This window comes from Sceloporus occidentalis, unplaced genomic scaffold (genome assembly GCF_023333645.1).
Source record: "Sceloporus occidentalis isolate IW3139 unplaced genomic scaffold, rSceOcc1.0.p SCAF_47, whole genome shotgun sequence".
In the NCBI taxonomy this organism is placed as follows: Eukaryota; Metazoa; Chordata; class Lepidosauria; order Squamata; family Phrynosomatidae; genus Sceloporus; species Sceloporus occidentalis.
In genome coordinates this window covers 7,219,240-7,233,824 of record NW_028317027.1, presented here as the reverse complement: position 1 = coordinate 7,233,824, position 14,585 = coordinate 7,219,240, and the positions used below count along the sequence as shown (strand labels likewise).

The 14,585-nt window shown below is 37.5% G+C and overlaps 1 protein-coding gene across 1 annotated transcript in view; it reads left to right on the top strand.

The window, feature by feature from the left end:
• Positions 1-14,585, top strand: part of LOC149289282 (cilia- and flagella-associated protein 47-like) — a 152,555-nt gene that overhangs the window by 71,886 nt on the left and 66,084 nt on the right. Inside the window, exons 40-44 of the mRNA XM_089490919.1 lie at positions 585-693; positions 3,683-3,909; positions 5,267-5,459; positions 9,806-9,996; positions 14,180-14,323. Coding sequence (XP_089347045.1) covers positions 585-693; positions 3,683-3,909; positions 5,267-5,459; positions 9,806-9,996; positions 14,180-14,323 — 864 coding nt within the window. The remainder of the gene's footprint in view (positions 1-584; positions 694-3,682; positions 3,910-5,266; positions 5,460-9,805; positions 9,997-14,179; positions 14,324-14,585) is intronic.

The following is a 14,585-nucleotide window of genomic DNA, read 5'->3' as shown; positions in this document are numbered from 1 at the left end:
CATTCTCAGTGTAGTAATAGTATAATGTAAAGCTTTCTTACATTATAGCTAAGCCTTTGGCCATCTAGTTTTAGACTAGTTTTTCTTATTCTAGCATTTCTCCTCATATTAAATACAATTCCCTTATGTACTGTGTAGTTGAATGTTTTAATCATAGTTTATTCTCTGTTCTTGGCTCAAAGCTATACAAGCTAGACTGCATATCTCAAAATAGTCTCACTTAAGACATAGACAGAATTGTTAACTGTTGTGCTCTGAAAAGAACCGATGCAGTTCTACCACTAAACTCAGATTGATCTCTCTCTTAAGTAAACCGGACTGACAGATTAGTGTATCCTGTTTTCTAAGCCAATTTATTGGTAGAACATAATGACAGTCCTGAAACAAAAAAAACACAGAAAAGCTGACCATAATAACTACATTTTATATGGCATTGGGCTTTAAAACAGAAGGCTTAACAGTGACGTCGAGTGACATTCTACCAATGTATGCCACCATCTTCTAGAAATTTTATTGAGCTCTTACTTTAACTTTTAAACATTGTTACAAAAGGTAAAGCACTTCTGCTTGTTCTTTGTTTTCAGATTGGAGACTTTATATATGTCATAGAAGCAACAGGTACCCCTCCTCTGCCTTCAGCTCTCATTCCTGTGGATAGTCCAAATATTTTGCATCTCAGCAACAATATTTCAGGTAAAATATGTTTTTTTTCTGTAGAACCTTTGCAAAATGCTCCCAAATTAGTACTGGTGCCCACTACTATTTTTTAATTTCCATGATAGGCCACCATGCTTGATAAACACTGAATTCACACATAAATTTTTTTTCCTCCACAAACATGCCAAGTGCACCAAATATTAATATCATTTTTGTTCAATCCTTTAACTGGCTGTAATGGGTTTTTACTATTTCTATATTGCAAGTTTACTTGAAACTTTTATTTGTGAAAATGCATTTGAAATTCATATTTATACACAAACATTGCAATGCGACTTGATTAGTAAATGAATGGTCATTTATTATGCTATTTGTCATAGTCTCCATACCTAAAATACATATTCATAATCTGTGAATGTTTCTCTTATGCTATCTCTTTTGATGTTATGGACTTGAAATACAGTATGTAATAGACCATTTAAAAAGGATAATACTTAGTGGAAGTCATGTTCTTCTTTTTAATTCATGTTACTATATACATGTACCTTTCTGTAGGAAGCACTCAATGTTTCTTCTTCCTTTATCTTTGAGTGCTGAGTCTCTGTCTGGTCTTGAGGAGGTTCAGCTCATTTCTAACAGCAGAGATCAGAGGATTATCAAAGAACTGCACAGTTACCTGGATGGAGGCTGACTATGAGTTTCTGTAATCTCTCCACGGCTCTTTCTGTCAGTGATAGCAGGGCAGCAGGACGCCGCACACTATCAGCACTCCAGCCCCCTGTGCTACCCGCTAAACTGTAATGGTAGCTGCAATAAGCCAAAGAAAACACTGTGCTCAAACCTTTACAGACTACCTAAACAACATAGGTAGTTATAATATCTCAAATATAGACGGAACCTCTGTTACTTTTTTGTAACATTTGTAGATGTCAATTATCCTAGTAACATTGTGAATGAAGCTGATACAGTCTATTCAGAGCATAAAAACTGAATTGCATTATATAATATATTACTGCTTAAAACTGCTCAAGAGTACCTCATCTAATGCTCTAAGAGTACTAATCTCATAAAATAAGAGATCACACACTTTCTGTGTCCATATCATATATATATATATTAGTAAGATACAAAGTGTCGACATTTTACATTGCCAAAGCAGGTTAACTAAATTGATGAACATATTTACAAATAAATATTCTTAATTAATACAGAGATCAATTCTTCGTACAAAACGTGAGTACACTTAGTAACGGGGCAGATGCATTACATTACCAGCAGATTCTGTAGCGCTGTTACAAGAGTAAGTAAACTAAGTTAAATTCACACACAACAACAAACTGGTAAAAAAAGATGGCCCTGCTCTTGTGAGTTACAATCTAGTTGAAGGATGAGAGGGAAGTGAACCAGTAGGAGAGGACTGCATGGATGGGGATGAGTTCATAGGATCCAGATAATCTGCAGAGGTTGTTGGTCATTCAGATGGTTTGATTATGATGCCAGCTGAGTGTGAGGAAGAAAGGTTGTACTCTTCTCGAAAAAGGAATTCCAGAGAAGGCACACCATGTGTCAAATCCTGAATAAGGGAGTGGGAAGAGGTAATGAGAGACACAGATAGAAGAGAGACACAGTTCATGAGAGGAACGACGAGGGCGGTTACAGGTGTATTTGGATAAGATGGTCAATATGTAGGGTGGTGCAGAGTTGTTAAGGTCTCTGTGGGTCAGAGTAAAAAAGTTAAATTGGATTGTAAAGCGTATGGGGAGCTGGAGAGGGGAATATCAGTTAGTCTGGAGTTGCAATAATCCAAACGGGATATCATAAGGGACTGAATTAATATTTTGGTTGATTCTTGTGTGAGAAATGGTTGAATTCAGGAGATGTTTTTCAGGTGAAGGCGGCAGGATTTGGTGAGAGACTGGATGCGAGGGATAAAAGAGAGAGCAGGGTCAAGTGTTACACCAAGCCAGTGAACTTGGTCTGTTAGTTGGATGGTGGAGTTATCAACAGTAATAGAGATGTCTTGAATTCTGATATTCTAATGGTTCTTGAGCTTTTGCATTTCCTATATAAGTAGTTAATATATGTAAGGATAAATAATTTAAGTTGCTTTGGTGCAGGAGTTACAGGAGTTTGATTTTTTTTTTACTAGAATACATACTAGAGATTTGTTATTTTTTACATTTCACAATCCTGGCGTTTTAAAGGTGCAGTCATCTCCATATTTTTTGTAGCCTGTCATTTACCTAAATAACTGATGTTTCAGTTAGAAGCTCTGCTTGTTTACTTTACCAGTGGTTGTTTAAACACTGAACACTGTTTGTGCAGAGAGTTTCCCAAGGAAGCTTTGTGAATGGCATGGGGATGATGATCATTTTCTAATGAGTGATGTCAAACTCCCTGGGAGTATGGGTAAACAAACAAGCAGCTTTAAATGAATATATTATGGAAAGCTAATTAACCCTCTGAGATCGGTTTAAATGTTCCATGGTTACACATGACATGCATAACTCATTTCTTGGAAGCAAGAAATCATTACGCTCCCATACGTGACATTTTTTTTTTTTATAGGAGACAGCAGATTCTGTTGCGTTGTTAGAATCCAGGGGGCTGGGGGGTTGACAGTAAAATGAAAACTGACAATAACATAATACCTACTTGTAATAAAGTAAAAGATAGTTCTGATTTTGTAACCTTTAAATAAAATGCAGATCATTAGTACATGTCCATAGTTATATGCCCATTAGTTTTCAAACTTAAGTTATCAAAGAAACTAAAGAAGCTTGTTTTGCTTGTTGTTCTTGTCTAATCACAAGCAAAGACACCACACTAACAAGCCTAGCTATCCATAGCACTGCAAGATGGTGTGCGCAAATAAATATCCCTACCTCTTTGGCACATTGGTCAAATTACTCTTTTTACTAAACAATCAGTGACTGTGAAGTTAGCATGGTATCTCATATCTGGTGATTAATGAAGTATGCTTTTTTAATTTTTGTTTTTAACTTACCCATTCTGCTTATTTAAGGCTGCACAAAGCCGCAGAACATAACATACTTCAAATGCATTCAGACAACCGTTCTTGAAGAAAATCTGAAAATACCATTGGTTAATGAGGGCAGAGAGAAAGCTCTAGCTACAGCGGCACAGATGCAGATGACTTCCTTGGAGTATGAACGAAGGAAGATAACAGGAACGCTGGAAAGCAGCAGTGTTCGGGCTGCTGTGGCAATATTAGGACAAAACAGAACAGAGGTAAACAACCCCTGCTATGTTTCTGCATGTTGTCAATTCATAGGTTGCTGTTTACCTTATACTGCTTAAAATACTCTTCACTGTTTTTAATAACATTAGTAAGAACACTATGTCTTCCTGTTTCAAGAGACTGGTAAAATGTCCTAATTATTAATGTTCAGGAACTTTGGTAATTATATACTACAGCTCCATAAAAATGCAAGCTGTACGTCCAGAAAGCAGCAGTATTCTGGTAGAACTCTACAGATCTAGAGAGACTTGTAAGAGGCTGTTCTCTCCCTGTACTTATATAAGGTTAAGATCCCCACTGTTCTTTCACTTTTCCAGTCTTCTTAAAGCAGTTATTATAAACTGAGCTATACAAAGAATATTTCATTATTTTTATTGTGTTCTTTGCAAGGCATAGGCGTTGTATCAAAATAGTCAATTTTATTAGCACATTATCCCATTATGAGCAATTATGGTCTATAAATGTATACAAATATTTAAGTGAAACACACATCTTGGATAAAACCAATGTGAACAGAAGACTTTTGTAAGAAGAAGTCTTTTTTTAAATTTGATTCTGGACCGTGTTCGTCATAAGAAAATTGCTCTTTACATTCTCATTGTATGTACTTCCACTCTCATATATACAATAATGAAAATCTTTTTTTGGAGTTGTTTTGTGACTAATTATATAATATTGTATTTTTATAGTTTGTATACAATGCAAAAAGTCTTTTTGTCAAGATCACTTCATATAATCACACAATCCTTATCACCACATAAAAAAAACAGTAGACAATCACTTATTTTGCATTCACAGTGAAAAATAAAATAGATTCCGATTGTTAGTGAGGTCCTTAAATATTTGGAGTTTACACCTGAATGTACTTAATCTGCAGGCCATAACTTCATTTGCCACCTTTTGAATTGGAGCTCCATTCTTGTCTACATGAAGAAAATGTTTTTCCCTAAGCAAGAATTCTAGCACAACATGAGTTATGTTTCAATTCAAGTTTTTGTTTCTGTTTTGTTTGTAAAATGTGCTTACATTTCCCCATCCCCAGGTATCTTAAAAATGGTTGATACCTTTTTGTAGAACTTTATGCCTAAATGAATAGAAAGGTCTCTTTGTCAAGGATCACAGAAGCAAATTGACTTACTTGGATGCTAAGTAGTTGTCCTGATTTTTAAAAAAATATAAGTGCTTTCCTGAAATAATTTTATCATACATTTTCATTACCACTGTTATGTTTGGTTATTCTGTGAAAAAATTGTAGTAAATCAGTCAAATTTGTGTCTATAAATATGTGTACGACCCTTACATCATTTGCAATGCAGTTGTTTAGTTTTTATGTTCTCCTGTACACAGGATAAATCATTATGCAGGTCTTCATCCTTCTCATCTTGCTCCAAAAAGATGAATCTGATTGATTATGATGTGAAAACAAGCATGCCTGAGCACTTTGAGATTCCCGAGAAAATTGCAATCCCAGTGTCAGCAAAAACTCAGCTTGCTACTAAACAGGTCTCTGTGGAAGGAGATTATCCAGTAAAGGAACAAGGTATGTACATGTGTCTGTCCTGTTTAATCACATATTGCCAAATGTAATAATGATGAGTATATCATTATCTTGCAAGGAACCAAAATAACCCTGCTTTCTTTTGTTTCGAACCCAGCCAGTTAAAGCAGAGGATGGTAACAGGTTCTAAAATGCACGCTGGAAGTGCCTGTGGTGCTTTTGGTACACAAAGTTACCAAACTAGATTAACTGCACATGCCCACATGCCACACTCAAAATGTGTTATCTTGTAATGTGGTATATACTAGAAACCAACTTTAAATGTAGGCCATGGGAACCGCCATCTTAGCTTCCAGGATGTGTCCTTATTAAGTAATTGCTACCATTTGTTAAGTTACTACTAATAAGGTGGGCTGAGCTGGTTCATATTGCAATAATATGGTAAGAATGGAGAAGGCTTCATGCTTTGCCTGCTTTGGTATTGATCTTGATGTCATCAAAACAATTCCACTGACTAAGAAAAGGCATATGATGAAGGCAGTTTGAATAATGCTAAAAGCATTTTTGGTGACAGGTCCTCTTTAAGGTCTTTTGCTAAACAGGCTAGGAAAATTCCCTGTTATATATTGGAGTTGAGCTATGGCACCATGTGACTTGGAATTAATATGTCCAGCCTTGATTATAGTCTTTTATATACTTTCAGTCCCAGTTACTATAGAGTGTACCCAGTTTATTGTGTTGATAGCATACCAATCAAGTGAAATGTTTTTGTTTCCTAATACTATACTAATACTTTCTTACAATACCGCTGTTATGAGACAATAATGATTTGGCCTTGTCAATGTAGTACTTTATTTGTTCGATAGAACAAATCATGCGTTTTTTGCTGTTTATTTTGGAAATATTGTTTCATGATACAATTGACAATGCAGAATGCATATCACATATTTATATTAAAGATCTCTGTTTTGGCCAAATATGAAATAATGTTTGTTTGGTTTCAGTTCCCTTTGCCTCCAGTGCTTGTCCAGTACTAAATTACTTTAAGGAAAGGTAATTAATGTTATGCAGCCCCGTGCCTCTTGCCTCTGTGGATTGGCTGAACCTCAAATTGAATATGTAAAAATCTCCAGAAATGTCATCTGGAGCCTTGGCAATTTGTACATGGCAATCCGAACCCAATTTTGTTCATCATTCTGATTGACTACATGCCTTAGAGAGAACGGAGACAGTTTGCATACGACTATAAAGCTAGCTTATAAGAAAACCAAATAAACCACTTGTCTGCTTCTATCTGATTTCTCTTATATCACATCAGCAATACTGTCACGCGTTGTCGCTTTTATAAAAGTTCAGGGTTTATCACCTAAGTCATATGAGCATTAAGTAGAATATAAAAATATATATATATATTTGTTCCCAGTTGTCTTGTGTCACACTAGTTGAAAAAAAATGCTAAATCCTGATTACTTAAGTCAGTACATACTTCAATCAAAAAATGTCATAAAGCTTACTAGCTAATGTATTGCATTAATTACCAATACATTTTTTTTCTCCTGATTTCCCTAAGTTCGGAATTATTTTGTACGTTTGTACAGATTTCTGTGTTTTTTTTGCACACTATATAGTCAACTAATATAAATGAAGGTTTTTACACAAAAAACTTGTCCCCTACACAAAAAAAATTCTTGTCACAATAACAATATAATCTTAATATAAACTAAAACCTAAAAATAGGTTTAAAAATATATTTGACTCAACAAGTAGTCACACTCCTGGTAGTAATCCAAAAAAGGACTTACTTTGTGCTTTTTTTAATACACCTTGGTACATTTTGACGAATCATGTAGAACTAATACTATGTTTTTCTTAATTTTCCTAATTCAGTTTTTCCTAATGAATTCTCATGTCTAGCATGCATACTTAAGGACTCTATGGACTGTTTTATGATTTATTTAGATTTTTGGATCTTATTTTGTGTTTGTATTTATTTACACTATTAGGGAGAATATTAGGGTAAACTTTATTATGAACTACCAGTTTGGTATTTACTAGACCTGTGCATTTGGATTTGTCTGAATTGCAAGTTTACCGAATTTTGGCAAATTCAGCAATTCAAACAAACGTACCAGGGCCAGACCCCCAACGAAGTGGAAGAACAACGAAAGAAAAAGCTCAGAATTTTCGGCCAAAATTTGCAGGACCTTTCGGCCAAAATTTGCAGGACCTTTCACTTATTGTTTCTCACACTCTCAGTCTCAGTTACTCTTGCGCTCTCTAACTCTCTAAATGTATACTTCTGCATCTTCTTGTTCTTTATCTTCCTACTTCTATCCCTTCTCTTTCATCTCACTTTTATCTTTTATATTCTCTCTTCTATCTTATAATTTCGTCTGCATCTCCGGAGACAAAACTTGACGCAAACTTTCTCAAAATTGGCGGCGCTTATGGCGATGTACCTGAAAGTGCCACTATTTTGGTGGAAGTTCACCTTCGGGCAAAATGGTGGCGTTTCCCCGTGGCGTTCCTCTCCCCCCGGTCCGTCATTTTGTCTTAAGATGAACAGAGAGCGTGAGAGAATGAAAGAACGAGTGAGAGTGAATGTGGCAACTGGGCAACTAATTTAATTTTTTGAATTAAACATACCTCTGGATTTTCAACAGAACTAAATTCAAAGAAAAGGAAAGTACTCCCTCTTTTTCTGTGTGTGCGTAAACACCAGGAATACATCATTTATCTATTTATATGTTTCTTTGGTTTGTAATAGAGGCAGTGAGGTGTGTGGGGTTGTTCTGCATCACCTTTTAAATAACTTTGTTGTGGATAGTGATACTCACCTACCACCAACTTACGTAAGTGCGCTTATATACACCCTCTATAATACATCCAGAGAACGTAATTCATTGTCCCAAAATGGGCCAAAAATGAACCAAAACATCAGTCAGAATCGTTTTTGGCTCATTTTCACAGGTCTAGTATTTAGTCTGAGAAGCTAAGCTCATTGTTTAATACTTTATTAAAAAAATTATGGAGAAAATATAGAAATTGCCACTCCCTTCTTTTTAGCACTAGCACTAGCGCTAGCGACTACTTGCTGAATATATTTATATTGCAGGTCTAACACTAGGGGTGAGGCTAGCCCAGTAGCAAACTCCCTGCATGTAGCAAAATGCTAGGGATATTCTATTGTGATTTAAAAATGTAGTTCAGCTTTTTGCATTTTTGTCAAGTTTACATTTGTCGTAAATTAGGACAAAACTTCTTTCAAAGGTTAGTTTAAAAGAAACATCTATACTAAACATGGTAATGATTCTTAAAGCGCTGAGAATTAGTAAAGAACAATATATTTAAAGCTTTATTAAAAGAAATTGGGAGATAAGGTTATTCCTGTTCTTTGTTGAAGTCAAAATTGAAGCCACTTAAGCAATTCATCTCTTTAGAAACGCGTATGTCATTTTGCTCTGACACACTGCAAGAGAGCTGTATCTTTTCTTATTCTCTACTTTGAAAGTCATACTTATTTTATGGAATCAAGTGTTTTTGATCTATTCAAAGAAACTTTAAAGGAGTAAATACATATCACAGAGAATGTAAAATCACTGGGGCATGTAACATAGAGCTACGGGTCTCCAAAGGTCTAATCCAGTTTTCTTCTATTCAAAACCATTTTGGGCAAATTTACCAACAGTTCAGATATTTGAATTTTGGTCAGTACAAAAGAAAAATGGAACCTGGCCAATGACTGGGTGTATGTTCACAATATAAAAGCTAACTTGGTTTAATGGTTTCAAAATATACCATTTAGAAAAAATATTGCTAAAATGAAATGGAAACTTCATACTTTGTGATATATACTTTTGAAATGAAATATTATATATTATTAATTTTGTTGGTTTAAATTATAACTTTCTACTTTTCAGCTATGATAATCACTAAGACATAGCCATGACATCCCATGCTCTCAAATCCCATGATCCTTCAATGAATATTAATTGAAATCCAAATTCTTCGGAAGGATCCGATTGAAAATCTGAAATCTTCCTTACAATAATTTTTTTAGACGTATAATGGTGATTCCTATTTTTTGCCTTTTAGTAAATTTACATGTGTGTGGCTAGGCACTCAGATGATAGAGAACACTAACTCCTCTGTTCCCCTTGATAGACTGGGTATCAATTCACAAATTCACAATTTATGATTTCATTCAGGTCAATTAACTAATTTTGTTTGAATTCCAACTCCATTGAAGGTAAAATGGGTAACACAGTTGAGATCTGGCACCTCCAACCTTAAATAGATAGAGGATAGATATTAGATGTGTTTTCATTTGAAGAATTTTGTGCAACAGGCTGTGAAAACTTAACATTTTGCAAATTTTCTTAACCCAGAAAATGGAGTTCTTCTTCCAGTGAGATTTGTCCCTGGAAAACCTGGCCGTTATCCCTGCCAAGTATTGCTGCATTCTTATCATGATGTGAGGGTTTATATGATTGAATGTGTAGTTAACCCAACCAGTGCCGAAACTGAACTTGAATTCATTACTCCTGCGTGTGAAGCTGTCGTTCAAGAAATACCGATAGTAAGTGTCCTGGTTTTATTATGTGTAATATCACAGCACAACTTTTAGTAATGTAAGTGTTTTTACTAACATTTTCAAAATCTAATTAATATAAATAAGTTTTCTAATCTCTCAAATGTCTGTTTTTTTTGTTAGGCAAATTATAAACTGCTGTGCAAACACATATCAGTGTTTCATAGTGTATTTGTGCATATATAGCAGGCCCGGACTGGGACAAAAAATAGGCCCGGGCATTTAAGCCTGAGCAGCCCATATTTATTTATTTATTTATTGTTAAAGCCCACCCTTCATGTACCATCTTTGCATTTAATCATTCACACAAATCATTAACACATTCATTAATGCAGTCTCACAAATCATTCAAGCAATTCATCCACACATGAATTCATTAATTGTCATACGCATTCACACAATTCATCCACACATTTATTCATTCATTCTCATACGCATTCACACTACCCCCTCTCATCATCTTATCTGCCCCTTCTCACTATGTTCCCCCTTTTCACTATGTAACCCCCTTCCCCACTTCTCAATATGTACCGCCTCTATCTATCCCCTCTCCCCCTTTCTCACTACCTAACCCCCCTCTGCCCCTTCTCACTGCAGCCCCTTCCCTCACCCTATTTACCTTGTTGCCAGAGCAAGCAGCAACTGCGACTGCGCCTGTGGCAGGGCAGGATTGACTTAGGGGCTGATGGAGCTGCAGCTCCAGGCTCCTACCTTAAAATAGGCCCAGTCAGGACCGGATTAAGGCAAAGCCCCTTAAACCCGCCGCAACTGCAACCGGGTCCGCCACTCTAAGGCAGAGCCGGCCTTAGGTGTTCTGGCGCCCTGTGCGGACTACTCCTCTGGTGCCCCCCCATCCCAAAAAAAGAAAGGAATAAAAACTTGTAACAAAACTCCCCTTTCTCACTATCTATCCCCCTGTATCACTATCTACCACCTCTGCCTCTTCTCACTGTTATCATTATATACTGAGGCAGACATTGACGGTGGTACAGCATAATACTTATCACTATATACTGAGGCAGAAATTGACGGTGGTACAGCATAACACCTACCACTATATACTGAGGCAGACAATGACGGTGGTACAGCATAACACCTATCACTATATACTGAGGCACACATTGACAGTGGTACAGCGTAATCCCTATCACTATACATTGAGCCAGACATTGACAATAGTGCAGCATAACCCCAATCACTATATACTACGCCAAACATTGTTGTGGTGTAGGCCTACCACTTCATTGTCTGGCTTAGTAGTAGGGATGCACCGAAACGAATTCTGGACTGAAACCGAAAATGCAGCATTTACCTGTCCGAAACCGAATATGACCTCCCCACACCATAAAAAAAAAACCTTTTATTTAAAGTAAGTAACACACCAAAATAGGACAAAACAATTAAAAAACAATATTATATGTATATATATATGATTGTTAACAGCAATCACATTCCTATCATGCCCAGGCATACCCAGTTTCCAGGATGTACTCACAGACTTGGCATGATAGGAGTATGATTGCCCTATCTACCCCTTCTCACTCCCTTCTGCCCCATCTACCCCTTCTCACTCCCTTCTCCCCTATCTACCCCCTTTCCCCCTATCTACCCCCTTTCCCCTGTCTCACGCCCTTCTCCCTATCTACCCCCTCCTAACTATCTACCCTCTCCCTCTTTGAAGTTCACTTACCTTTCAGGAGTCCTGCGGTGAGGGTGCAAGGCCTCTGCCTCCCAGCTCTGCCACTGTATGGAACAGTATAGAGTGATGGGAGTTATGATGTACTTTTAGAGCATAATTAGATCATGAAAAAGACATTGGAAATGGTACAGCATAACACCCATCACTCTCACACACTTACCAATCCACACATATATACCAATCCACACATATATACCAATCCACACCTATACCAATCCACACCTATATACCAATCCACACGTATATACCAATCCACACGTATATACCAATCCACACGTATATACCAATGCACACGTATATACCAATCCACACGTATATACCAATCCACACGTATATACCAATCCACACGTATATACCAATCCACACGTATATACCAATCCACACATATATACCAATCCACACATATATATACACCAATCCACACATATATACCAATCCACACATATATACCAATCCACACATATATACCAATCCACACATATATACTAATCCACTCTCACTGAATATTTTCCTACCTTTCCTCTTTTCTCCTTACAGCTCCTTTTCCTCCTCTTCTTCAGTTCTTCTGTCTTCTCTGTCTTCTTCCGGTTCAGAGGGCACGGACAGCGGTGGGCGCGGCTTCAGTGTTGTGCGCCGGGATCTAACAACAAACCCCGGCGCACAGCAGCTGTTGCCGCGCGGATCACAAGGGAGCGGTATCGGAGGTCTTTAGCAGACCTCCGGCTCCCTTGAGTGATTTTAAGCCGGGTTGAACCCGTCTTAAAATCACTCAAGGGAACCGGAGGTCTGTTAAAGACCTCCGATACCGCTCCCTTGCGAGCCTGCTCCTCCAGCGGTGGACATTACTGTCCGTCTCTGGAGGGGTGCCGGGTGCCGCAAGTTGGCACCCCCTGATGAGCGGCACCCGGTGCGGACCGCCCCCTAGAGTGTGACGCCCTGTGCGGTCGCACACCCCAAAGGCCGGTCCTGCTCTAAGGGGCCGGGAAGCCCCCACCAGGGCCGGCCTTAGGGGTTTGCAGCCGCACAGGGTTTAAATTAAAACATCGGGGGTTTTTTTCAACTTTATTTAACATCCTCCCGATGTTTTAATTTAAACCCTGTGCGGCCGCAGACCCGTAAGGCCGGCCTTGGTGGGGACTTCCCGGCCCCTTAGAGTGGCGGACCCGGTCGCAGTTGCGGCGGGCTTAAGGGGCAGGTGCAGCTCCATCAGCCCCTAAGTCAATGCGGCCCTGCCGTGGCCCGGCCCACCGGGCAAACGCCCGGTGTGCCCGATGGCCAGTCCGGGCCTGATATATAGATATCGGGCATATTCATCATCATCTTGTAGGCAGATATTGTTGAGTTCTTAAAGAGTTCGTATATGCAGTTCTAAGGAATTGCATTATTATTCCTCCCTATTATAGGTATTTCTACTGTGTTGTTAAAGTAATATGCCTGTTTTACAAGGGTGGATTAGAAGAATAGCAGATTGATTATATATTGTAGTTTTGTTCCCCTTTGCTACAGATCCCAGTTTCTATAAGTTAACATAGTCTGTCTTAAACTATGTGTTCAAAAGTTTTAAGCTATGTGTTCAAGGGAAAACAGAAAACTCAAGCTATTTGGTAACTTTTTGTTTTTTAAATAAAATTTGATTAGCCGCTACAATAGTGCCAGATTAACTCCAAATGCAGGTATGCTTTCTGAACAGGTCAACAAAAGTGGTCCCTCACCAGCAAATCCCTACCCTAAGGGATTTTTTTACATTACATTTTTAATGCTTTTCAACATAATGCTGTAAAGTGTAGTTTAATGTAGAACAACTGCAGAGACCTAATTTGACATATTTCTGATATTCCAAATGGCAGTGTTGTTTTACAATGTGCATTATTATCATACATACAAATTATACAATAAGAGTGATGTTTAAGAGCTATTTGCTTACTTTGTACTGCTGCCAATCATTTCTTATAATGTATGTATGTCTCTAAATGTATGCAATAGGAATTTTTACAAAATTTTAAACATATGCCTGATCAGATGTTAGCCAAGAATGGTTTAACCCCTTTAACCCCTTTTTAATTTCTAGTAGCAAAAGTAGGGACTCCTTTCATGCAAAAATGTCTTAATTACTAATTCCAGAGCCTCTGTGTTTTTTCTCAGTAATAGGGTCACTCTAGTCACTAGGGTCACTCTAGAGTTCATAATCAAGATGCTGGTATTCCTTGATATCAATACTCCCATATTTCTAAGGAAACATGAAGTTTGATTGTAACCTAAATTATTGTCACTGAGATTTTTTCACTTGCAATCTATTTCTTAGCCCCGACCTTCTTAGAAGAGAAAAAAATAAAATGGTTACTGGTCTTCTGTTTACCTAATCACCCCTATTTAGCATAGTATATGTGTATTTAGTACATAATGATTAATGAATTCAGCATTATGGTTCCTGCTACTGTGCATAAAAAGTACACAATAATCTGTATTCCGCAGAGTAACATGACGCAACAAAATTGGAAGCTGAATGCTGTCTTGGAAGGAGATGGGTTTTATGGCCCACCTGTTCTGTTTATACCAGCAGGTGAAAAAGGTCAATATTGCCTGATGTTTAAGCCCATTTCACAATGTGTATGCACGGTAAGAGCACCTTCAATTAAAATAATATGGTTGTCACTTTTTTAAAATTTTCTTCAAACCTTCAAAGAAACATTGCTGCATTTTACAGATGTATATCATTAATTTACAGACCAGCACTAGGTCTATGAGACATTGGCCAACTGGCTACATTCAGTTCTAAGTTATCACAGTAGCCATTGCAACTGTGAAATTGCATGTTGACAAAAAAACTAAAAACTAGTAGCCCAAACCCAAATCCCAATGGTTTGATTCTTCTAACCTG